Source organism: Melanotaenia boesemani, chromosome 2 (genome assembly GCF_017639745.1).
Source record: "Melanotaenia boesemani isolate fMelBoe1 chromosome 2, fMelBoe1.pri, whole genome shotgun sequence".
Taxonomy (NCBI): Eukaryota; Metazoa; Chordata; class Actinopteri; order Atheriniformes; family Melanotaeniidae; genus Melanotaenia; species Melanotaenia boesemani.
In genome coordinates, this window is record NC_055683.1 from 25661171 (window position 1) to 25684482 (window position 23312).

Sequence of the window (23312 nt, forward strand, 5' to 3'; positions counted from 1 at the left end):
TAAGGTATTTATGCAGAGAAAATAAATATCAACTACAGCGCTTGGAAATGTAATTGCTGTTGGTATATTTTCTGTTGGTTTATTTGCCAGGATTCTGGCATTGAATATCATGAATATCTAAAAGTTTTGTGTTAATCCAGCTGACAGTTGCTTTCATTTGGAACACGTGGTTTCCGAGGCAACAGCTCAATTAAAAAAAAAAATCAGGATGAATGGTCAAAATTCCCTTTAACAGCATATGTGCTGAATTCAAATAATCTGTTTTACATGAAAAGACAAGCAAATGAATCAGCTTTACTTCAATATGAAGAGGAAAACATTTATTTGAGGAACTGCATAACATAACCCTGGACTTTTACCCTCATACAATAAGCATTCCAGCCAGTTAGAGCTCCAGGTAGAAAAACAAAGGTACTGTGGGGAAATTAAAGTGAAACCACAAGATGATTAAAATCCACACCAATTTAAACAGTCTTCCTTTATGGTCATAAAGTACTAGCTTGCCTGAGATTTGTGAAAGTCTATTAAAATACTGAACTGTATAAACACATCCAATCTTACTTCCATCATATGACTGATTAAATATGGAACTTCCGGAGTCTGTCAGAGTTCCTGTTTTAGTCTATCATATGCTTTTAATTGTACTGAACCTAAGACACTCAAATGCAAAACACACCACTTGCATTCCCGTCTGTGCTATCAATCAGCTGTATCATTCTTGCTCAACAGTAAAGAAATACTTCACACGCAGAGAAGACCACTGTGCAAATACACAAAACATGCACCAGGCTGAAATATAGTTAATTGATAGTTCTTTTGGTATTATGCAACAATAATTCTTAAAAAACAACAAAGCAAAATGTCTAAATTGTTATCACTGTTAGGGTAAATATTAAACTCCAATCATTTAACAGTGCAATTAAACTGCATACAGTACACACGTCACAATTATTACTCATCTATTGTGAAAAAAAAGGATATATATACAGTATATACAGTATTAGTAAATGATCACGTAGTTTAGTAATGATGTAAAGGGATATAATCTCAATAAATGGACAAACAAGCCAAGCTGCTGAAGGGTGTATACTGGTATCAGAAAACAAATAACACCCACACACGTTTATCCATCATGCAGTTGAGCTACATGACCTTTACAAGAACGCAGACAAAGCACTACTGTTAAAAAATAATATTATTTTCTTTCAGAAAAGACTAACTATTAACACTTACATCCTAATATTGGCTCTTGTGGCAGATAAAACTGAATAAGCAGGGAGACATTCATGGACAGTTAAGCTGTGCAATTAAATTAATCGGCCATATTTGTTTTGGTTCGGTCTACAGATAACCAATCACAATTATGAAACTGAGAAACAGTATAAGTGAACATGCACCAGGAGAGATTGTAATTTTCTCTTATCATTAGCATCTAAAAGTTGACTATAAATCATCCACTTGTCAAAAAAGCAGTTTGGTTTCCATCACTTGTTTCAGCACAAATTAATGTGGAAACTTGGGGATGAAAAATGAAGCATGACAGTTTTCACATTATTTTTCAGTAAAAAAAAAAAAAAAAAAAAAAAAAAACAGTATATGATGTAAGAATAGGTTTCTATAGACACATCTGTATCACAGTCGCCTTGTGAAAGATCAACATACCAGTCAGTCAAGAGAAAACCTACTGTGCACAAAACATGCATAGTATGTTTACCATTACTCAGGTCACCATGTATCCATCAGCTAATGTACAACATCGTGTAGTCAATTACTGCTTTGAAGTGAGAAAAAAAGTCACTTTAATATATGCCCGTCACAATAATTATGTTACTAAGCAATTTTATGATACATGCATATGACCTCTATCATTTTTCACCTAATCCAACCCACACACAAACACGCACAACAGGGAACCAGATGAAAGGTGTATTTGAGGCTTATGGGTGTTTTTCACCAATGACTGCGCAACTGCTGCCGGAGGGTTTGGAAGAAAACCAAAAAAGTACTAAAGCTGAACTCCGACGCTTCAAATTCAGACATTTTACAGTTTAAAATTAATATGAGATAACTTTAACACATATCAGCCAAATATTTACTTTTGCTGAAAAACAGTAGTAATGAAATAAAACATTTGAGAAACTATTGACAGCTGATGGTTAGGCAATGGGTTAAGGTTGAGATTATTCACCCACATAATCCTTGTGCTAAATGTTTAATATCTATCTAAGTGCCTTTTCATTAATAAAGCCTCAGATTCCAACTTATATATTGTTTTGACTGTGGGTTTTTTTATGTTTCATTTACTATATTTTATTGCTAATTCTTTAGATTTTATTGTCTGAATTTTTTAAGGAATTAGAAGTTCACTGCTCTTCTAAAGGGTCGACTTACATTATTATAGTGTTAGTTTTTAATTATATAAGCGTCAAAATTCTCTTTAAATGCCATATTGTGTGATAAAATATCCAAAATTAAACAACAAAAGAAACAAAACAGTAATGGTGATTCATGACAGACCTGCTTCTTTCAGAAAAGAACAAACACAAGGAAATATTGGAGACATACAAAATATGTAGCAGAAATTGTAAAATATTGTGCTTTATGTGTGGAAATTATATCATAGTGGTCCTACAGATCATTCTGTTGTAATTCTACAGCTAAAAACAGAACAATAACGCATCAACAACACATGGACCTGATCTGACCGTTTGTATGAAATGGTCAAAAGTAGCTGAAACTTTCTTGTTTCCTTACTGTCCTTCCTTCAACTATTCTTTGTCTCATTGCAGCTGAGTAACAGACTGAGGGGCTGCTTCACATCAGATACCATGCCGCTAATCCAGCCAAGGCAGCAAACCAAGTAGCAAACAGGACCTGTCCTGCTGGGTGTCTGAGAACAGCCATGGCCAGCTGACAAGCGTATGCAGTTCCACCCGATGCAGCTGCAACACAAGAGCACAAGCTTAGATAGCAAACCAAGATGCAGCATTACTCACAGTTTGAAGAACTTAAGCACAATGCTTACTCATTTTAGCAGCATAGTAAGGACATTTGCTGATGTCTCCGCCCATTTCTCCATGAACAGGCATGCCAGCATCTAAAACATCCTCCTGAATAGTTTTGCCGATCTCTTCTAACTCCTCAAATACCTGCAACAATAAACATATATAAGTCTACATTTATATATTCTAAAACCATTTAGTTATTTTTTCTTTAGGTTTGACAGCGCAAAGAAAACCCAACCCTTTGTGAAACAGTAAGCAAACCTAACAAGAAAAATGTCCCGTGTTTCAAAGTGCATTTCAATAGTAATTTTCTTGGGATAACTTTAAAGAACAAAACTGCCTTTAGTTATAAACATAATACCCTGACTCAATCAATTAAAACATGCACAAACTTAATGAAAATTTAAAACATTTCAGACCTTCACACAACCTGGGGTCTCATTTATAAAACATTGCATAGGATCTATACTAAAAGTGAACAAATGCCCAAAAGCCAAAAATGGTGCACAGCAAAAAAAAAAAAAATAAATAAATAAATCAAGGCTTTTAAAACCATGCAGGCAATTTCCCCTTTATAAATCACACACTACTTGGAAATGTGCACGCCTGAATTGGCTTCATATTCCAGCCTGAACACGTCCAAACCCAGCTATATATGTGGTCAATGCAAAGTGGAGCCACAAATAAAAAAAAATGTTATGTGGTGCAGTCTGTCAGTGTGACTGACAGAAATGTGGTAGAAATAAACTAGAAGTACTCAAGATCGTAGACCTCTGCCAAGCCATTGTAATTTTTTTTTTTTGGCCAATGATTATGGGCATTATTTTTTGTTAGAAGCTGTAATGACAAAACTATCGCCATCTCCCCATAGTAAAGAATCCTTTGAAAAAATTCTTGGATCCAGAAGGTGATTCGGATAAATTCTGTAATCTAATCACTTGTTCATTATTCCTTTTCTGAAAATTTAATCAAAATCTGAAAATCTGTCCATAATTTTTTAAATTAAGACAAACAAACCAATGCTGCTGAATACATGACCTGCACTTTGTAGGAGCTAATAAAAAAAAGAAGAGGTCAGACCTTAAGGTGGCGAAGGCCAAAAAAAAAAAAAAAAAAAAAAAAAAGACTTGCCTCCCACCATCAGTGATCAGTGTGTGCAACCGAAGGGGGCAAGCACACACCCGAGCCCCCACACTGGACCAAAAATGTGAAGGAGGGAGACTCTGACTTAGCAGAGACTACAGATGAACCCAGTAAAGCTCTGTTATATATCTTGTCATGGCAGTGTAAACTATTTTATACACATGTAGAGAAAACATCAGGCTGATGAGCTGTATTCTTCAGTTCTTCCACAGTCGGGGGAGGGGGGTGAGGAGGACGAGGAGGTCCCAACTTGATGAGGGAGATGTTGTTGCCGAGCTCTGGCTGTCTCCAGCACAAGTGTGTCCAGTGCACAAGGTACATCTGGAAGTGGTCAGGTTCTGACCGAAGCTTTACTCCAAACACAACGGGACATCATCAGCACCGTTAATGTCATAGCTGATGAACTTAAAGAAATTTGAGCTGTGATGTGCAACATGGTGACAGTTACGTGTAACAAACCTAATACATTAAAAGACCCTTAAAAATTAATCTTTGCCTTGTTTTCTTCTCAAATTCTGCATTACATCCTCACAGATCCCTGCTCCCATATAAAGCCTTCCTATCGGGGAGGGGACTGTGGGTCGTGGTCCTCATACTGGGCAGGGGTCAATCAGTGGTATAAGCTACGTCAGTTGCTCCAGGGTTGAGATTTGAGTAGTTTTATAAAATTTTCATACTGGAATATATTTATGGAATAGTTATGGCTGCAGTACAGATAACATTGTTGAATGTTTATGAAAACGTGGATCTGTAATTGATGTTCGGTGTGAAGTGAATTTAAATGTGTAAGTATGACGCAGTCTGGCTGCAATTCACCACCTCAACCACATGCATCATCAATTTTCCCCATTTCCAAAATGTCCGTATGCATGCTCAGAGTTTACGTACAGGTGTGCACATTTTCCCGTCACGTTTGTTTTTATTGATCGCAACTTTTGCACCGTGAGTGGCGTACGCCACTTTTAGGCTCCATTTTGGGCATACACCACGTTTATAAATGAGACCCCAGATCACCAGATCCCTCTGGCCTTTCACCTCCATGTTGAAATGAAAGGCTTTGACAGCCTCATCCACCAGTTTCTTCTTTGTCTCCATGTCCAGTTCCAGCTCATTCATCCGACTTCGGTACAGCTGCTTGAATGCTTTGGCGCTATGGATGCCATCAAACTGGTAGAACTCCAGGCCCTCTCCTGTAGGCGGCAGCTTCAAAGCTCTCTGAGCCACCTTCTTCAACACCTGGCCCCCGGACAGGTCCCCCATATAGCGTGTGTAGGCATGGGCCACCAGCAATACTGGGTCCTCCTGCCCTACTTGGTGGATACGGTCCACATAGCACTGAGTAGCTTGGGAGCAGCTAACCTGACTTTTCCATTCTGGACCATAAAAGTACTCAAGGTCACGGGCTAGAGCTTCGTGGCGATGCAGCTCTGTAGGAAAATAAAGAGGGGCAAAGTGGGGGTGGTCCTTGTTTCTTTCAATCTCCTCCTCCATGGCAGTGTAGGTGTAATACAGCGCCACAGCACCAAGCTGAGAAAACAAAAAAAGGTTTAAATTGTCACCTCTTATCACTTTATCACTCAAACACTATTGCAAAAATTATATTTATTGTCTGTTCTATTCCTACATTTTTCTCATTTTTTACATATTTTCATCAATCTGAGTTTTTTTTCCCCCCTGATTTTCTTCAGTCTGACCTTGAAGAGTTCTTTACGGATGCGTCCCCTGAGGAAATCTTTCACAAACTGTGTGTTCTCAGCCTTTTCATGAACCTCCTTGGTCCCTGCTGCCAGCATCTCAGACAAGTCCTCTGGACTGTGCAAGGAAAAGAAAAGTCTTTGATTAAACCATAGCAACACAGCTAGTTTTGATTCTTATATCACAAACAAAAAGAAGTTAAAGTACTACAGTAACATTCACCTGAGGGTGTTTTCTTTCTCCTCATAACCATGCCCTGCTCCGTTGGACATACTCGCTGGCGTCTCCATTTTCTCTGCTGATCTTTTCTGGACCAAACTCACCCTAAAACCAGTATAAAGCATTTAAGTTGCAGGAAAGTAACATTCAAATGACAAAGGATCATTCACATTTAAGTTTCACTATGTTTAATATATGAAACTAAATCTTGAGAAAATAAGTTCTATTATATATCTAAACATTTTGAAATATGTGCACACAGTGGTATTTTTTTTTTAGACAAAAGTTTTGTTTCCCAAAAAGACCAGGAGAAACTCATACATGTGTTTATCTCCAGTAGACTGGATTGGTGTAATGGTCTTTTAACAGGGTTTCTCAAACAGATCATTAAACATCCAGAATGCTGCTGTGGGTTTTAACTAGGATTAAGAGATCTGGACACATCACACCAGTTTGAAAATCTTTACACTGGCTTCTAGTCATTCACAGAATAGTTTAAAATCTTATCGATAACCTACAAATTACAGAAAGGTGTAGGTCCAGAATACAGATGTTAAGAGAATATAAATCTGGCAGAGATAGGTCCAAAGACTCAGGTCAGCTAGGCCAGACTAGTGTCTAGACTAAACATGGAGAAGCAGCATTTAGCTGTTAAGCTGCAAGCAAGTGGAACAAACTGCCAGTGGAGATTAAACTTTCATCAAATGACACATTTAAACTTGCCTTTGTTCCAATTGGCTTTGGTTTTGATCAAATTATACAACTTTCTTTTGAGCTATGTATGCTGCCATATAAAATACTAACAGGTGCTATTAAAAAGCAGACTGATTATGACCTTTAAATTACAGAATCGATTAGTGCTCACCCAGAAGGCAGCAGACGCTTGATCGGAAAACAGGTGGTGCGAAAATCACCGCACTCCCCTACACTGTTGACTCTGGACTGATGGTGAAAGGAAATGTGTAAATTTGGCTGGTTTAAAGCTCTAAACAACACTCAGAAGTGAACTGAATAACGCTGAAACAAAAGGCTGTTCAAACAACAAAGCTCTGGCCTTCTGGCGTTTACCCGGAGTCTCAAAGAATAAACAGTGGATACAGCCAGCTATTGCTCTATGCAGCGAGTTGACAAAGTGTTGTACTCATTTTTAGCTCTTTTTTGATTAAAAAGTTTTTTTTATCTGACACCCTATATTTTTCTTTGTACGAAGGCTACCAGTTAATAGTAACATCATCTTAACTTAATGGTAGCATCATACAAACAACCACTGCTAACTTTACTAGAGAACTAGCTAAGTCAGCTAAAAGCAAGCTAACGTAGCATTACAAGCAAACAAACTCGTTTAAAATTAGGCTGGAAAATAAGAATATTCGTGTTTATTAATAACGATTATTCGATTCATTTGCTGACTGCAACGCGTTAGTCTCGTCAACTGCTAAACACAACAAACCTTCACTCTGGCACAATGACAAGCAACTTACAAGTAGAAATCAGGATACGAAAGTCTACCGGAACAACACATCGACCTCTTTTCCTACCCGGTCTTGAAAGCCAAGCGCTTTTCTACCGGAAGTGGTTACGTAAATTTGTAGTTCTCATGGTAGACTTTTTTTTTTTTTTTTTTTTTTTTTTATCATACACTTTTTTCTAGCCAGCTTTACAGTTATTATGATGATTTGGTATGACCAATTACTAAGAAAAACACTATATCACTATAATACTATATATAGTATAGTATATAGTACTATATATATATATAATTACATAGGAACTGAAAAGATTTAAGTGAAGAGTTTGACATCTGAATTCAGGATAAAAGTTGATGTTAAGATCAACTCAGAAAAACAAATAAAAGAAAATTTCAGAAAAGTTTAAACCACTATCTGTAAAGAAAATATTGCATAATTACAAACAAGGCTCGGTCCAAAATGAGTCACATAGACAGATATGAATTTGTTGTTGTTTTTGTGCATACATGATTCATGCATGCTAATGATGAATTATGTACAATGCTGTTGTCTGTTGCTGAACAGATTTATCTGTCAGGACATGCAGAATACATTTGAAAGCCAGATTGCTGTTTTTATATGTGTGTATTTGCATATGTGCTTGTGTGCCTGATATCGGTCTGGCAGGTGGCTGTAGTGTCAGATGCTTTGTTAGCAGAGTAGGTGGTGGTGGTGGTGGTGATGAGGAGGGCTTACAAGACGATTCTCTTCCCTCCAAAAGGGCCAAAAAGCTGTTACCATAATATTGAATTGCTTTCAAAATTGCATTTGTACCACTGAAGATTAATCAGCAAACTTCAGAAAACTTTATGGATTTTAGTGACTACTTTTATAATGCAGTCGATGCAATTGTTTGCATTCTAAAATGCAGTCAAATATGTTTTCACTTTGCTTGGTTTTAATGTGTTTTGCCACAGTTTTGTTAGGTGTTATTCTTTTTTGTATCTACAGTTACATTTGCAGTTGCAGGAGTGTTTGGGAAGTGTGTGGGTTTTGTCCTTCATGCTAACTGATTTAACTGGCTGTACCTGTGAATGTATAAATACAAAATAAGCATTGGGAGATTTGTAAGGGTTAATTAAGTGCTCTTTTTCTGTTGCAAAATATAATTGATATTACAGACCCTTTAATTTCACTTATCTTTATACCACTTTGATGCTTTGGAGTTTTGAATATATTTGATGAAGCACTGTTATCTGTGCAGTTCAAATCTCAGTAGTTGTGAGCACGGTCTCAGTCTGAGGCAGTTAAAATGTTGCCTTAACACTTTTTTAAAAATCAACCTTAATTTTATAATGATTTTGTGGGTCAAAAGGACATGATAGAAGGGTTGCTTGGTTTTGGGTTTGTCCAGGGGACACCCTCTGGAGTGTAAATTAGCTGCATCTGAAAGATGGACAAGAAGAAAACCTGGTAAAGCCTGTGGGGATTTATTGCTCTGTTCCTGTTGGAACAAACATGCTAATTGAGTTGTGCTCCATAGATTTCAACTAGATCAACCCCCATATAAGATTTTTTGATTTTGTTATATTGTTGGGATACTGACAGACCTCACATTGTAACAAATTGTTTATATCCTGACCTTACATAGACTGGCAACTTGTCCAGAATGCGTCTTGCCTCTACCTTCATATAAATTCTTGAATGTTGGATGGATGGTTTATATTCTCACAGTATTTTTAAAAATGGATTCTGGTATTGTCTAAAATCACAGATCACAGGTTAGCAAATATTGATAGAATGTTGACAGTAATTTGTCATGTAATTAAAAAAACAACAAAAAAGTAAAGCACATTTGTCAACCTACACTATTTAAAATACAGTACACACACCAAGGATTTGGCAGACATGAATGTCAAAGTCATCATTAATGATGATAATTAAACCTTGCTACAAAAACCAAAGATAAAGATCAAGCTAAGTCTATTCTTCTTTGAAGTTAAATTTGTAAAGAAAGGTATTGTCTCTCACTGGGACATTAGTTAACAAAATACCAGAATCCTTTCTGTAATTATTTGCAATTGAGTTATTTTGATACATTTGTGTCGTATGTATAAGCAGGACGAGACAAGGTGTCAGCAGACCAGAGATAAAATGGTAAAACTATAAACTCTATTCAGGTGTTGGCAACAAGTCCATAAAAAAAAGCGTCCCTGGTTGCCATGACAATTCTCGCGAGAACTGCCTACTGCGGAGGATATAATGCGAAACGGTCTATATCCTTTTTATAACTTTATGCTTTTTAGATAACATATGTAGTGGATATTTGCTCAGAATATCAGTTTGTGAGTGTCTTTGCATTGTATATATTAACAGGCACGTGCATAATAAATACAGTTGCCCTTCTCAAGTGTTGAGGAGAGAAATGCAGCTTCCGCATTCGTTAAGTATCTTCGCGGGTCAAAACGAAAGAGCATTTTGTAAAGATGTCAACCAGTGAATTGTTCCACCTTTTTCGAATGAACTATTTTGTATAATCTTATAACATACACATTTTTGGAGAAAAAAAAGTGGAATCACTGTTTAAACTGCTTTTACTTTTGATGATATATTTCGTGTTATTGCGGGAGGAATGCAAGAGCACCAACAGCCACACAGCGACCATGTCCCTAGTGTCAACGGTTCATCAAGCTGTAAAGTCCTACAAAGACGAACAAGCTAAACTCAATGGCAGTATTCGAGTCTTGAACGAAATCTTACAGAGCTTGTAAGTATTCTGTTTATTCTGGGTTTGTTTATCAGATCACACAGTATTTTATGCATTGGCGAGTATTTTGTTACTTTAAGCTGTGCAAACCGAGGTTTGGCCTCTCGTGGCAACCCAGACTAACAATTAGAAAGTTCTACGCATCATACCCACAGTAGGCCATCATTCAAAATAAGATCTGACTGCCTCGCTGGTCAGGTGGCGCTGTGGCTTAGTTGGTTAAAGCGCCTGTCTAGTAAACAGGAGATCCTGGGTTCGAATCCCAGCAGTGCCTTTTTCTTTTTTTTCCCATTATTATATTATTTACTCATTTACTCATTTATTTAATTTTGTTTGGTTGTTTGTTTTTTGCGAAACCGATCTTTCTTTTCTCCAAATTTTAAATAAAAATATAATGATAATTTCATAGATATGTATCCTTATTTCATTGGGCATGGAACAAAATTTTGTTTATTGTGATATATTTATTTTGCCTTTCTTAGCATTATTGGGTCATTTTGATTCGTATAAAACATTTTTCTTCTCAGGACTTGGCAACCCAAGGCAGGTTCACAAGAGTCAACATCAGCAGATGATGTTGCTGCAGGTAATTTTTGGAGAAAAATCATCTTATTTTACTTTTTAGAGAAAATGCTGATTATTTAGCCAGATATAGATCATTTTGATCAGCGGTTACTTGGTATATATAAAGAAAAAAACCTCACCTACAGAATAGTGATATAAAAATGAATAAGAAACATTAAATGTATTTAAAAATTTCTGCTTAGTGCAACTAACAGAATAGAGAAAGATCAGCGTCATCTGGTATTATGTCATGATTATTGGTGCTTTAATTTGTTGTAGTTGTAATTAAATTGTGCATGAGTGAGTTAAGAAATCTGTACTACTCCAAAGTAAATAAGTTAACAGAATATTAGCTTGTTCTTGATGCAGATGCAGATGTCCCACCAGGGGAGAAGGAAGATATGGAACTGCTTGAGCGAGCACTGGAAAAAGCTCTTCGAATCCGCTCTGGCTCAGAGAGTTCTAGAAAGGACTCTAGTGGTAAAAACCTTGCTGGAACTCACAAGAAAACAGACGCATGCATGGATGTACTGCATTCATCAACAACATCCAAAGAAAGTCAAAGAGCCATGAGATTAACCTCTAAATCGGCCAGTCATGACAGAAAGACATTGAACCCAAGGCCTTCAGCAAGTTTCAAACCAGGAAAGTCCAAAACCACAAATAACAGAAAGATCATTCAAAGCCATCCACCCTCTTTGGCTCAGGCTGTGCACCAGACATCAAGAAAATTGCAGCAGGCTGTCTTGGCATCTGCTTCTCCTGATGAGATCACAACATCGCTTACTAAAAACAAGACAGTCAGAAGCAATATGCCGAGTGACAAAGCTGCACCTGTATCCGGGCCTTCTTCAAGTAACAAACTGTCCATTTTGGATGCAGATTGGTCCGGGGCAAGCATTTTGCTGCAAAAGAATGGGTATGTTTTACACAAATAAACTATGAAATTGATTGTGCTTCGTCAGCTGCAGTTTAAAAAAGGTTTTCTCTTGAATTTTCAGGTTGCCATCTGAACAAACAACTAAATGGAAATCTTTAAGGAGCAAGCAAAACAGGTGACTAAAATGAAACATTTCATGATATATAAAAACTGGTCTTGATTTTCAGGTTGTATTTGTGAACTTAGTTTCATTCTCTACATTATCTTTAGATTGTGGGAAAAAGTAATTGCCCTACAGAGGAAACCTGTGCCTGGGAGGAGTCACTTCATGGAGAGAATGAGAGCTATGGTATCCTTTATTTTTCTAGTGAAGCCAGTTAAAGTGGGCCAAGGGGCCTCAGGCATGTTTTCTGTCTTGTGTAGCATCATGCTAGAAACCTTTCTCTACTCTGCACAATTCACAGGCGTTCTCTTTAATGTTGATTTATTAAAATATGTTGATTGAAATGCTTTCATTAGTCTAAGCGATCTCTACTAAATATAATTGACCCTGTTTCTTTGACCCATATAGTTTCCCAGGGATTGGCCATGTGGTAGTCCAGATCAGACCAGGACTCTGCTGCACAGACGGATTCACCAAGGGCTCGACCTCGCACAGCGCTTTCAGGCAGAGGAGCTTTTGGCTAAGCAGGCATCAGAAATGGCCACAGACCTGGGTAAAAACAGCCTCAACAGAACCATACATGCATGCATGCATTTAAAATTAGAGGTTGGGAAATTGGTAGAAGTGACTGATGACACAAGAATGTGGGCGAGAAGATGAGAGATACGTGGGAAACTACTCAAGATTTGGCAGGAAGTAACTTTCTGAGAGAGCTATTTAGATGACATAAATCAATGTTAAGCCTTTCCTTTGCCAAACAGACTCAGGATCCTGGACAACTGAGATTTTTCTACAACTGTTACAAGATTAGAGTAACTGCAGATATGGTGCTTATTGCTGAATTAAAAGGGTGCACCTCATCTACACAAGTCAGCTTCATTAAGCAAAAACTTTGCAATTTCAAATCTATTCCTTTATGATGTATACAGGTGCTGAGCAAAGCAAGTATGATTCCTGTCTGACACTTGAAAGATTGCAGCTGATGGTAGCAGAGCTCCAGATCTTTGCACATCAAGTGAAAAAAGGTATGAATCCTTTTGATAAGATCAGGCAGCACATGCCCACATACAGAAAACACTGATGGAAAAATTCTGAACTAGTTTGTTGATACAACAGTGAGTAAATGTATCAGTTTCACTGAGTCAGTACCTACAGTGTGTTACATGGTACAATTTCCATTACCCCCAGCAATGCAGTTATAATTATTTCCCACTCATTTTCATTTACACCCCTTGAATGATCCAGCCACCCTTAGGGAAGGAGATTTGTTTATATTTACCAGCTCAAGTTTGAAAGCAACACAAGTTTGCTGCCAGAGCCAGTGTGAGACAGAAGTTTCCAGTAATTGTGAAGCCCCCACACCTCTGTCTGCTATTTTGAACATATGCTGCCAATCTAGGATCTCACCTCCAAGGTACAGTATTTATTTTCAGAGCATTTTTTTTCATCCAGAGAGGCATTTGTCATTTATTGCATGTTAATATAATTTAAAAAATGATTATGATAAAGGCAATGTGCTAACGAGCTGATGCGGTTTCTCCGTCTTGGCATGTGGAAAATGAAAACAGAGCCGCAGTGCAGCCTTGGTGCCAGATCAGTACTTTCCTTGGCCTCATAAGATCTCCTTCCTGTGACGATGGGGTTTTAAAGCTGTCTCTCCTGACGTGGCTGGGCAAGGACCCAGCTATTTAAAGCTGAGGCAACAGAGCAGCAAAACGTTTTGGGGTGCGGTTGCTCACGCTCTAAAAATAACTGTGTTTTCCGTCAGAGTGGAAAGCATGGGATCGATGGAGGCCAGATGGAGGTTGTCTTTGCCCCACTGGGGCAAACATCGTGTGGGGAGACGGGATAACTTCACCCCTGCCCCCGACTATAACTTATAGGGCAGAGGCAGAGCTCCAAGAGCTGGAGAGGCTGCGGATGAGAGTGGCACTGCTGCAACAAGAGAATTACCTGGAACAGGTAGTGGCTGTGTTATCGAAACACCACAGGGCAGGAAAAAAACTGTTTCCTAACAGTGCTTATAAATTACACAGTCTGTTTTCTTTAGTGATATCCATTAACACTACTTAAAAATAACTTGCTGACAGTCTCTTCTCTTGTGTGTCAGGTCCTGTTGGACTCTCTGTCCCCTCAGTTTTCATCTCTAGTACCTGGACCTGGACGTCCCAACCCCAGTGTGCTGAGAGACATCTATTCCCTGCTGGGAGAAGGAGGGAAGCGTTTCCCTGCCATAATCCTGGACTCTGAGCCTGAATGACCACTAAGCATGTCACTGAGTTACCACTTTTTAGGCTAAATGAAAGGTATGCATACACACGACATTTCTCCACATACTGCAGTCCAGTGAAGCAACCGATTAGGACCCATTTGACATGGTCAATTCAACAAAATATTATATAAACAGAAAACATACCCCCATGTCAAAGTGTCCCTGGGAAATGAAAGTGTATGAAAGTGCAAATGTCTGTTTTTCCTTGTCAGTCCTGTTTGGTGACCTTTCTATGATGCATATAGCCTCCTACTGAGTATTGAATTTGACTTGCTCCAGCCTCTTGTGATCCTAACCGTTATTCATGTATAATAACTAACGGATAGCTAAATGTGTACCTTATGAAGCGGTAACTCAGAGTTAAATCAAGAATGTTAATAACTTGAATAAGTTTCCTTTGTATATGTCTATCCTTGGTTTCTAACATGTTTTAGACTGTTCAAAACTTGAGTTACTATTTATGAATTTTAAAATTAATCTGTATATTGTCATAGTTGATAGGAGCTGGTAGCCACAGAGATCTGACTGTATGGGAATTTGAAATTCCTGTAGGACCCAATAAACACTTTGTGGGTTTTTTTCTGTATAAACTGATATGTTCTCTTTTTTTTATTTGCTCAACTATGATATATCACAGTTAATAAAGGAAAAACAAAACAACTGTAGTTACTCATTGTGCCAACAGGTGGTACTCAATAAGCAGAAGAAGCCACAGGGCACACAGAGCAATTTATATAAGTTGAGAGTCGGATCCAAACCATGACCTAAAATGACTTCAGGACAATGTTTTTTTCTAAAGACCAACAAGTAATGGGTATTAGTCAGTTTGCTGTCTGCATGAATTTCTGTCTGACTGGATTTAATTGAACAGCGGGCATCCTGTTTTATTCCACTGAAAACAGAGAAGACATAAAGACTTAGGGCACATTCTTCTTATGTTCCACTTTCTTCCAAAGCAGAGTCTCAAAGGAACCTGTTAGCCATAAGATAGATTTGGAATCTTTCCATTGTGGTTTAGATCTTTTTTTTTCTTTCAGTATTAATAAAAGGGCAGAGAAGAGACCTTCATCTATACTCTTTCATCGTGTTCTCCATATGTTTTTGATTTCCCTCTTGAGGTTGCATAACACAGACAGACATACAATACATATTAGGACATATGGGCCCAATACTTTGTCTCTGATTGAATATTCATGGTTTTACCCGCCTCAAATGTGATATGAGGGTGTGTGTGAGATGCAGGAGGGCCAAAAGGCTCATGCCCACAGATGACGTGTGGATAGCAGGGGCCGTTCCAGACTGGGCGACAGGTGGCGCTGGGTTCACGCAGCAGGACGTGGGTGTTTTAGCCCTGCTGCACCAACCATCATGCACACACAAACACAGATAGACGCACACCCAGAGCTGGTTGAGTCACAAAGACGCGTGTAGGCCTGGCTCTCTGCACGCTGCAAGCTGGAAATGGCATGTTTCCCTGAGGAGAGGAAAAATAAGATTATAAAAAGGGACAGGACTGTTTCAGTCCCAGATAGGCTGCTTTTCCAAAACAACAAACATGTAATAGTTTAAATGACTACTCCTGATTTAAATGAGGAATACATTCACACATGTTAGCTAAACCTTCAGAGTTTCAGCACCAGCTGTGTCTCACCATTCGTGGATTGCAGTCATGTCATCTGATTGGGACTGTAGGGATTTGCTGCAAGCTTCCAGTCTGCTTGTACAGTCTTGAATCAGTGTGTGAGAAGGGAATAAAAGATGAGGCATCTTTGAGATCGCATTAGGTCTGCACATAGGTCCCAGTGGGAGCAGCGGAGCCTATGCAACTCTTCCTGTGGCCCTGCATACATAGCTCCTGCCTGGCTGTGGCTGTCATCATTAAAGCTGCTCTGCTCCCACCAGCGTGGCCTGGTCCTGACCTGGTTACTCATGTCTCACGCCTTTGCTGCATTTTTCTCACGCCTCTTTTTGTCACATAATGGAAGATCCAAACAGTTTTGCTTTCTTTGGGAGAAGCTTCATGGAAAGTACCTCTGTAAGTCACAAATAACCTCATACCAAAAGAAGTTACCATAAATTCTTTTCTATGCCTCACTACTTTCAGCCTTCTCCTTTTATCTTCACTAAGTCCACTTCAACAAGAGAGTCCAAGTACGAATCCACAGAAACCAAATGGTGCTAAAAAGAATCCTCTTCTTTCCTTCAAATGCCTGTTGCTTTTCTCTTTTTCCTACCCCCCTCCGCCCTTCACAAACACATTCCTCACTTTCCCTCTTTTATTTCTCTTTGGCTCCTGTACATGTCTTTTTTCTGGGTGAGCTAGTTGTTAAGTCGGTGTTATTATTTGATCACCCCCACTGATCAGCAAGTCTAATGTAGCTTTCTCCCTTTGGTGTCTTGACAACAGTTGTCCTGTGCAGACAGAAGCATGTTCTTCATTTATAGGGTAATATAAGGTATTTGCTAATCTGTTAGACTACACCAAAAAGGAGGAGAATACTTAACTAATTATTAGAGCAGACCTGTTACTAAGCTTAAAGCATGCTTTTTATAAAGGCATAGTGAAGTCTTTTGTCATTAAGGCTCACAGGTGCTGTTTCCCAGACACATCTCTACTCTTGTTACATCCTTAATACAGTGGGTTTTGGTTTTTAAGAAATACACATTTTTTTTTATTTATATTCAGGTTAAATTATTTTTAATGCAATTAGTTTCAAATTTGAAATCACTTTCTTTTCCTTTCCATCAAATCGACCATTAAGTTGTGATAATCAGTGATGTTAAGTCCATACTCATTTTCATTAAGCCCTCTGAGACAAGAAAAGGATGAAATAGCTGTTATAAAGCCAGGAATATCTGAAGATTTAGACAGACATTTGCATTTTACTCACATTTTTCCTTCTTTGGTGTAGCTTTTTAGGTGTGGAGAGAAGATAAACAAGCTGAGAAAATAAAAGCTGTCTATATTGAGTTATTTTCAAAGAAAAGCAAGTTGAGCATGCTAGGGGATTAACCTACTACCAGGTTGCCTTTCATTCAGAAATGACTGAATGAAAGAATTGGCATTTGCAGCGTGTGTGTGGGTGGGAATGAGAGGGGGCTGCTTGTGTTTTCTGTCACGAGTGAGTATGGACATCCATGTACAAACACTGCCATTGGAGGAGCTCTGATTTGATGTATTTCTACTATTTTTTCATGTGTTTATATACACATAAAGGAGGGAGTGCGTAGGTAGTGGAAGAATTTGTGTTTGTCGTATAATTCCCACATGGACGTAATCTGTAGCTGCGGAGATCCACTTTCATATTGAGCATTAAATATAAATAAGGCAGGACTTTACCCTTTGCTCTGATTTCCTGTCAGCACTGGACTTTTCTCTTCCTCCTGGAAGAATTTATTTAGTAGAAAAACAAAGTGAGACAAGAGACTGCAGCTGAGGTGCTATGATGGGGACACGGAGAAAAGAGGGAGCAGTAAAGTCTTCACCCCTCCCCCTTCCCTTGCTTCCTCAGCCCCTACTCTCCCTTCTTCAGAGTTTGATGTCAGTCAAAAAGAACCAATCGTATCACTTGGACTACCCAGCTTTTCATCCCTTGCTCCTCCCATCCCCCTTGGTCCTTTATATATCCCCGTCACTATGATCTGCAGAGTGTACAATGTGCTGTCGAAGAACCAGCAAGCAGTGTGTAGAGATACAGCCAGAGAAGGAAGGAGAGAAGGGGATTGTGTGAGTGGATTTCAGCGCTGACTTAGTACCCTTCATCTGGCACCTTCTAGCCATTACAGCTCCAGTAATTTCCTCTGTCTCATACAGACCTTTTTTTGCCTGTCTTTATCTCTTTCTTTTTCTCCAGGCAAAAGCTAATCACAGTTAGGATCTTGGAGAACAACGCTGCTGATCCAGTCGGGATCTGCCAGCCCACACATTTAGGATGGGCTGTACAACGGGCCATTTTGCTTGCCAGCCACAGCCCCAGACCAACTCCGGGCAGGATAGTCAGTCCCTGGAGGCTGGTGGGGCCAAGGTACCTGAAGTACTCTCCTCATTGGAGCGTTTGTCTCAAGCTACCGGAGGCATGGAGAAGTCCTGGTACCGCTGCATCTTTCCCTTTGGAATCATCTCTTTGGTTATTGGGGTTGCAGGAACAGGGGTGACCTACACTTACAACGACTTGCCACAGACTAAAGTGGTATCAGTGGTACTACTTGTTATGGGCCTCTTGCTGTTGGTTATGGCAACTGCTTGTTGGACAGTCCACAAAAAGAAGAGAAGAAAAAAGAAGGAGGGAGGCTCATTCACCTCTGAGCAGTGTCCCCTGTGAAGCACATGAAAAAAAGTTAGAAGAACTCAAAATCAGAGACTTGTCCAGGGCTGGGAGCTCAAGGTCTCACTAAAAACGCCTCCACTTCACCTCCTCCCAGTGCCAAATTCCCACAGTTGTTTATTAGAGTTTGGCTCTATTCATACAGGAGATAGCTTTTGTCAGGAAATCAGAGAAAGTCAAAAGAAAGATAGAAAAGGAAACTAAAGATCTACAGTATGTAGTCTGGACCAGAATTTTGGATTGAAAAAGGAGAATCACTAATGCCTCACAAACTCTTTTATCAGCAGGCAGCAGGTGTCCTGTGTCAAAACAATCTCTGAGGAGACACAAATAAGCGTTGCACACTTCATGCATATTTACATGCAGAGAAGCTCTTGCAGTTCTACAGTGGGTGCTTACACGGACACCTAACACGCTATGCAGAGCTGCTGTTGGAGTCAATGCTGGCGTCACTAGGCACGTCAGTCACAGCATTCCTCTTACCAGGACAGGTGACTCTCCAAGAGGCCAGAAGTGGGCCAAAGACGGCAACCCGATATCCAGCCGAAAGAGCAGCGCGCCCGCGTCAGCGGCCAACGTCATTCACTCGTCCTGTGACACTGCAGCAATGTGTTGGGGGCTTTTTTTACGCAATGGGAGAGTGGAACTTGAGTCCAGCAGGATCTTACTGGCATCTGTGTGGATGATGAGCTGGAGAGGGCAGAGGACCTGCTGAGGAAGAGTGAGGTGTTTGTGTGTGATATGATAAAGGTTCAGTTGAACTGAAAGATTTTTTAAACTTGGACTTAATACTAAAGAACAAAACATTTTGCACATATGGCCATGTCTACGCAAGAAAACCTTTTAGTGAAGCGCCATACTTTGAAATGCCTTCTGTAGCTTCAATTTCACATTACAAAAGCACAGGGTGCTGACTTTCTGATTTACTGACTGCCTTCCTGTCAATGTGCGAGCATTTACGCCCAGCCTTGTGTGTGTGTGGGGCACCTCAACTCCATACAGGGAAGACCAGGATTATTGAAGGACACTGCCTGAGGGGACATGCCACTGCAGGGACACTTTGACTGATCCTGCTCCTCTGTGGCCCCTCCCGCTTGGTGCCTTGAGCAAGCACTCATGGAAAAAAGCTCTGTCACATTCCCCTGTTTCCACCTGAACTTCTGAGAATTTACCCCCCCACCCCGTCTCCACATCTGACCCATCCATTCATTCTACATCCCTACTGCCTCGCTTGACAACACTCACATGCCCATTAAACTCAAGAGATGTGTGTATAGTCTGCTGACTCTCAAGTTTAGATAAATCATTAAGTGTGTGCTCCATAGTCCACAACATTCACATAGTCTTTACCTTTCAATGCCAAAGAATTTTTTTCTCTCAAAGGGGAAAGAATACTGACTAAAAGTGGGAGGCAAATCCTTTTGCCAGTCTGAAAATAGGGTACAAAGTCATTCTCTGGTGAATACTAACTAATGTTTGGGCTCTGAGAAACTCTGGGGTTTCCAAGAGCAAGTGAATGTTTCTGTTCTCACATCTGTGAATAGGGTCTTTCTTGTGGTGTGTGGTCTCGTGGGGTGAGATACACAATGGTATTTTATTTTTGTCTTAAAGAGTCCTTTATGTGACTGAATGTAACATAAGATGAAAAGGTTAAATCATTGAGGGAAGACCTGAAATGTACAGATATTAAAAGGACTGTATACTGTTTATCTTTACATTAATTATTCGTCTTGGACTCCCAAATCCTTGAATTTTCATTTATCATTGTTGCATTGATCTGAACTATAACTTCATGGATGTTTGAGTGTCTGTACATATAAGAGTGGCAGTTAACACACAATGCTAAAGACCATCTCAACGGTCAGCAGAGGCAGAGTTTTCATGCTGTATTTACAGGCATGGAACGGCTCAGTCTTTTCTCATGATCTGCAGCTCAACTGTGCCTTTAGATCTTGCTTTGCTTTCTGGTTGCTAGTCAATTTGTGACTTTAAACAAGGGAAAGGAAGGGGGAGAAATAAGGAGGTGGTGGTTGAAGTCAAAGCAGAATCTTGGAAGTCTTTCCTTTGACTTTTATGTAGGAGCAGGGAGTTACCCCTGAAGCTAGATTGAGATCAACCATCCTGAGCAGAACATAATTATTACCAGGGGATTAGATGTAATACCAGAGGCAACAATGAAAATGTAAGCTCAACTGGATTTGAATAAGTCCTCTCTGAACCTTTGTGGACAAAAAATGAGAGCTAACATACGTCACTCTATATTTCTCAACACGTGGTTACTGCAAGATACATCCGTCTCATGTCTGTCATGAACAAAATGTTATTTGTAAATGCTGGTGATGCATTTATGTTTTTCTAGGGGATCCAGAGCAGTGGTGTCTTCTGAGTAGCAACACAAGAGAGAAACCCCAAAATTACATTACATTAGATGATAACGTATCAGGCTGTCTGGCTTTGCTGTCTATTTGTCTGTAAGATATCTTCCAATCTGTTCCCTAAGGGCAAGGTTTTTGGGACAAGGTGAATTTCATGGGGCTTCAGCACATGTAAAAGTGAACCATTCTCAGTGTCTGTGTTTAATTTTTTGCAAAGCTATGTTTTTAACTGAATGAAAATAATCCATTGCTTTCTGTTAGTCTTGTTTTTGTTGGAGCTGCTTGGTCAGAGGCAGAGAAAGAGATGGCAAATGTGATAGATTTTTTTTATTTTGGAGAAACAAAAGAGGAAAAAACAGAAAACAAGACAATTAAGGCACATGCTCATATTCTTGCCTTGGCTTGTCAATTCAGCTTTTATATGTGTAGTATACATTGACTATGTTCTCTTTGCATAGTTGTAAATTTTAAGCTATATTGTGCCAGTAAAAATTGATGGATGGTGACCAGATATTTGTTAGAGATGTGATTAGTTTTCCCTTCTGCCTTCTTAATTATTAATGGGAAAATCTACCTCTTTCTGCTGCAGGGATTTATGTCCCTCTCCAGGAAGACAGCCACGCTGTCTCCCTATGCTGTTTGTCACTCTAGTGTGACACAAATGTGTTTATTTGTGTGGCCTCCAATATTTGGTGCTGTATATACAAGTTTTTTTTTTTTGTATTGTATATTTCTACTTATATGTACATTTTAACTCTTTATGTATGCACTGTAATAAATAAATATGACATGAAGACATTTGTCTGTGATATCCTCATTCTCTTGAAAAGATTTGTATCTTGAAGACACCTATTAAGCATTTGAATAGTAAACTTGTTTATTTTAGCAAACTACAAATAATTGAAAGGTAACAGCATTTAGCCCTGTCCTGAAAGATCTGGAAGAATCTCTGGACAGGGCTAAAAATACAGAAGACAAATGGGGAGTGGACAGTGAGGAGACAATAGGCTAACACTGTTTAGACTATGGAACAGATAGATCACAACTGTCACTGTGCTTTTTCTTAGAGTGTAAAACACAGCTATGGTTGGCAGAACCACCTGAACTTCCCCTTTGCCTGATATCCCCGTGTTGTATATAGAGACATTGTCATGTGGTGCTTTGCCAGAATGGATGACTTGCTCAGATACACAGAGACATGTGGGATCTTCTGGTCGTTAAGAAAACAGACTGTTCCCTGTCAACCAGAATAAATGACACCCCCTACTGGCAAAATACACATACAGTGACTGAGATGTCGTACATGTTATTAACATTATCTGAAAGATAAGGCTGATGGATCTGTATACTTCAATAAGAGTTTATTTTAAATTAAAATTATGAGAATCTGGGAAGCTGGTGTGGGTGTGGAGGGACTGTGTTTAGGTCTGGCAACAGGGTGGAGGGGCCAACAAGGGCAAAGTGCAGATGGGGTGGAAGTGGTCATTTGGATTGCAAGGGTCACAGCAAAGATGACAGGAAACCAGATGGGAGCAACTCATCCGCCTCTCTATCTCCAGGGCTTGGATCCAATCCCAAGCATTCAGCACTATTTTACCAAACTTTGAATTCCATGCACTGACATCAGTTCGGAGAGATGCAACAGGCAGCATAACATGACATTATTAAAACTGGATTTGAGCCACCTGGGGCCTTGTGGGTTTATTTATTCAAATTTCCAATCAGCAGCATCTGTGTTAGAGACAATTCTGTCTGTATTTAATTTGTCAATGCCTGCAGCAGGCTCCAAATGATACCTTGGCAAGATGGAGTTAGATTTCAGCTCTGCCTTGGATATTATGACAGCTGTTTTAGAGACAGGTGTAGACAGAGATAACACATACTTGGCCAGACAGTCAAATGAAATAATAAGAAAATTAAATTTAAATGCTCCCTCAGTTTAGATGTTCTAATACAAACAAATGCAATGAGAATGGAATTTGATGTAATGGGGATGTATTGTTTATATATATATATATATATATATATATATATATATATGTATATATATATATATACACTACCGTTCAAAAGTTTGGGGTCACTTTGCCATGGGATTCAATAGGGAAGTGATCCCAAACTTTTGAACGGTAGTGTATATTCAGTACATACCTATTACATGTATGTATGTATCGTATGTATCGTAAAAGATTTTTTTTAATGATTTTACTTGGTTTTAGTTACATTTTTAATGTTGCATGTTTTTCTGAGTGTGTGTGAGGATAAACTACAAGGCAACATAATTTTCCCAATAAATGGGATAAATAAAGTTCTTTCTTTCTTTCTTTCTTTCTTTCTTTCTTTCTTTCTTTCTTTCTTTCTTTCTTTCTATCTATCTATCTATCTATCTATCTATCTATCTATCTATCTATCTATCTATCTATCTATCTATCTATCTATCTGTCTATCTATCTATC

The 23312-nt window shown here is 39.0% G+C and overlaps 2 protein-coding genes, 1 long non-coding RNA gene and 1 other non-coding gene across 8 annotated transcripts; 2 read left to right on the top strand and 2 right to left on the bottom strand.

Annotated features, from left to right (window-relative positions):
* Positions 1 to 261: 261 nt before the first annotated feature.
* On the bottom strand, positions 262 to 7606 carry hmox2b (heme oxygenase 2b). Of its 3 annotated transcripts, none has more exons than XM_041967708.1 (7): positions 7513 to 7606; positions 6928 to 7004; positions 6066 to 6167; positions 5843 to 5960; positions 5184 to 5675; positions 3026 to 3149; positions 262 to 2942 (listed from the first exon to the last, which is right to left on the bottom strand). In XM_041967708.1, the coding sequence occupies exons 3-7, from the start codon at positions 6131 to 6133 to the stop codon at positions 2815 to 2817; spliced, it is 930 nt and encodes a 309-aa protein (XP_041823642.1). In that variant the 5' UTR covers positions 6134 to 6167; positions 6928 to 7004; positions 7513 to 7606; the 3' UTR covers positions 262 to 2814. The 3 variants fall into 3 exon arrangements, with proteins under 3 accessions (XP_041823642.1, XP_041823652.1, XP_041823662.1); XM_041967718.1 differs by having other exon boundaries at positions 7544 to 7595; XM_041967728.1 differs by lacking the exon at positions 6928 to 7004 and having other exon boundaries at positions 7513 to 7568.
* Positions 7607 to 9648: 2042 nt separating this feature from the next.
* Positions 9649 to 14980, top strand: LOC121628581. Of its 3 annotated transcripts, none has more exons than XM_041967681.1 (9): positions 9649 to 10277; positions 10805 to 10863; positions 11195 to 11760; positions 11843 to 11896; positions 11992 to 12070; positions 12293 to 12437; positions 12814 to 12909; positions 13653 to 13846; positions 13995 to 14980. In XM_041967681.1, exons 2-9 carry the CDS (start codon positions 10849 to 10851, stop codon positions 14142 to 14144), a joined length of 1299 nt encoding a protein of 432 aa, XP_041823615.1. In that variant the 5' UTR covers positions 9649 to 10277; positions 10805 to 10848; the 3' UTR covers positions 14145 to 14980. The 3 variants fall into 3 exon arrangements, with proteins under 3 accessions (XP_041823615.1, XP_041823607.1, XP_041823622.1); XM_041967673.1 differs by having other exon boundaries at positions 11211 to 11760; XM_041967688.1 differs by lacking the exons at positions 9649 to 10277; positions 10805 to 10863 and adding an exon at positions 10995 to 11153 and having other exon boundaries at positions 11184 to 11760.
* trnat-agu lies at positions 10478 to 10551 on the top strand. Its single transcript has one exon. It is a non-coding gene; the product is annotated as a tRNA-Thr (tRNA).
* A 10-nt stretch (positions 14981 to 14990) lies between the features above and the next one.
* On the bottom strand, positions 14991 to 17181 carry LOC121628611. The gene is made up of 3 exons (XR_006008200.1): positions 17048 to 17181; positions 15808 to 15883; positions 14991 to 15630 (listed from the first exon to the last, which is right to left on the bottom strand). It is a non-coding gene; the product is annotated as an uncharacterized LOC121628611 (long non-coding RNA).
* Between the last annotated feature and the right edge of the window lie 6131 nt (positions 17182 to 23312).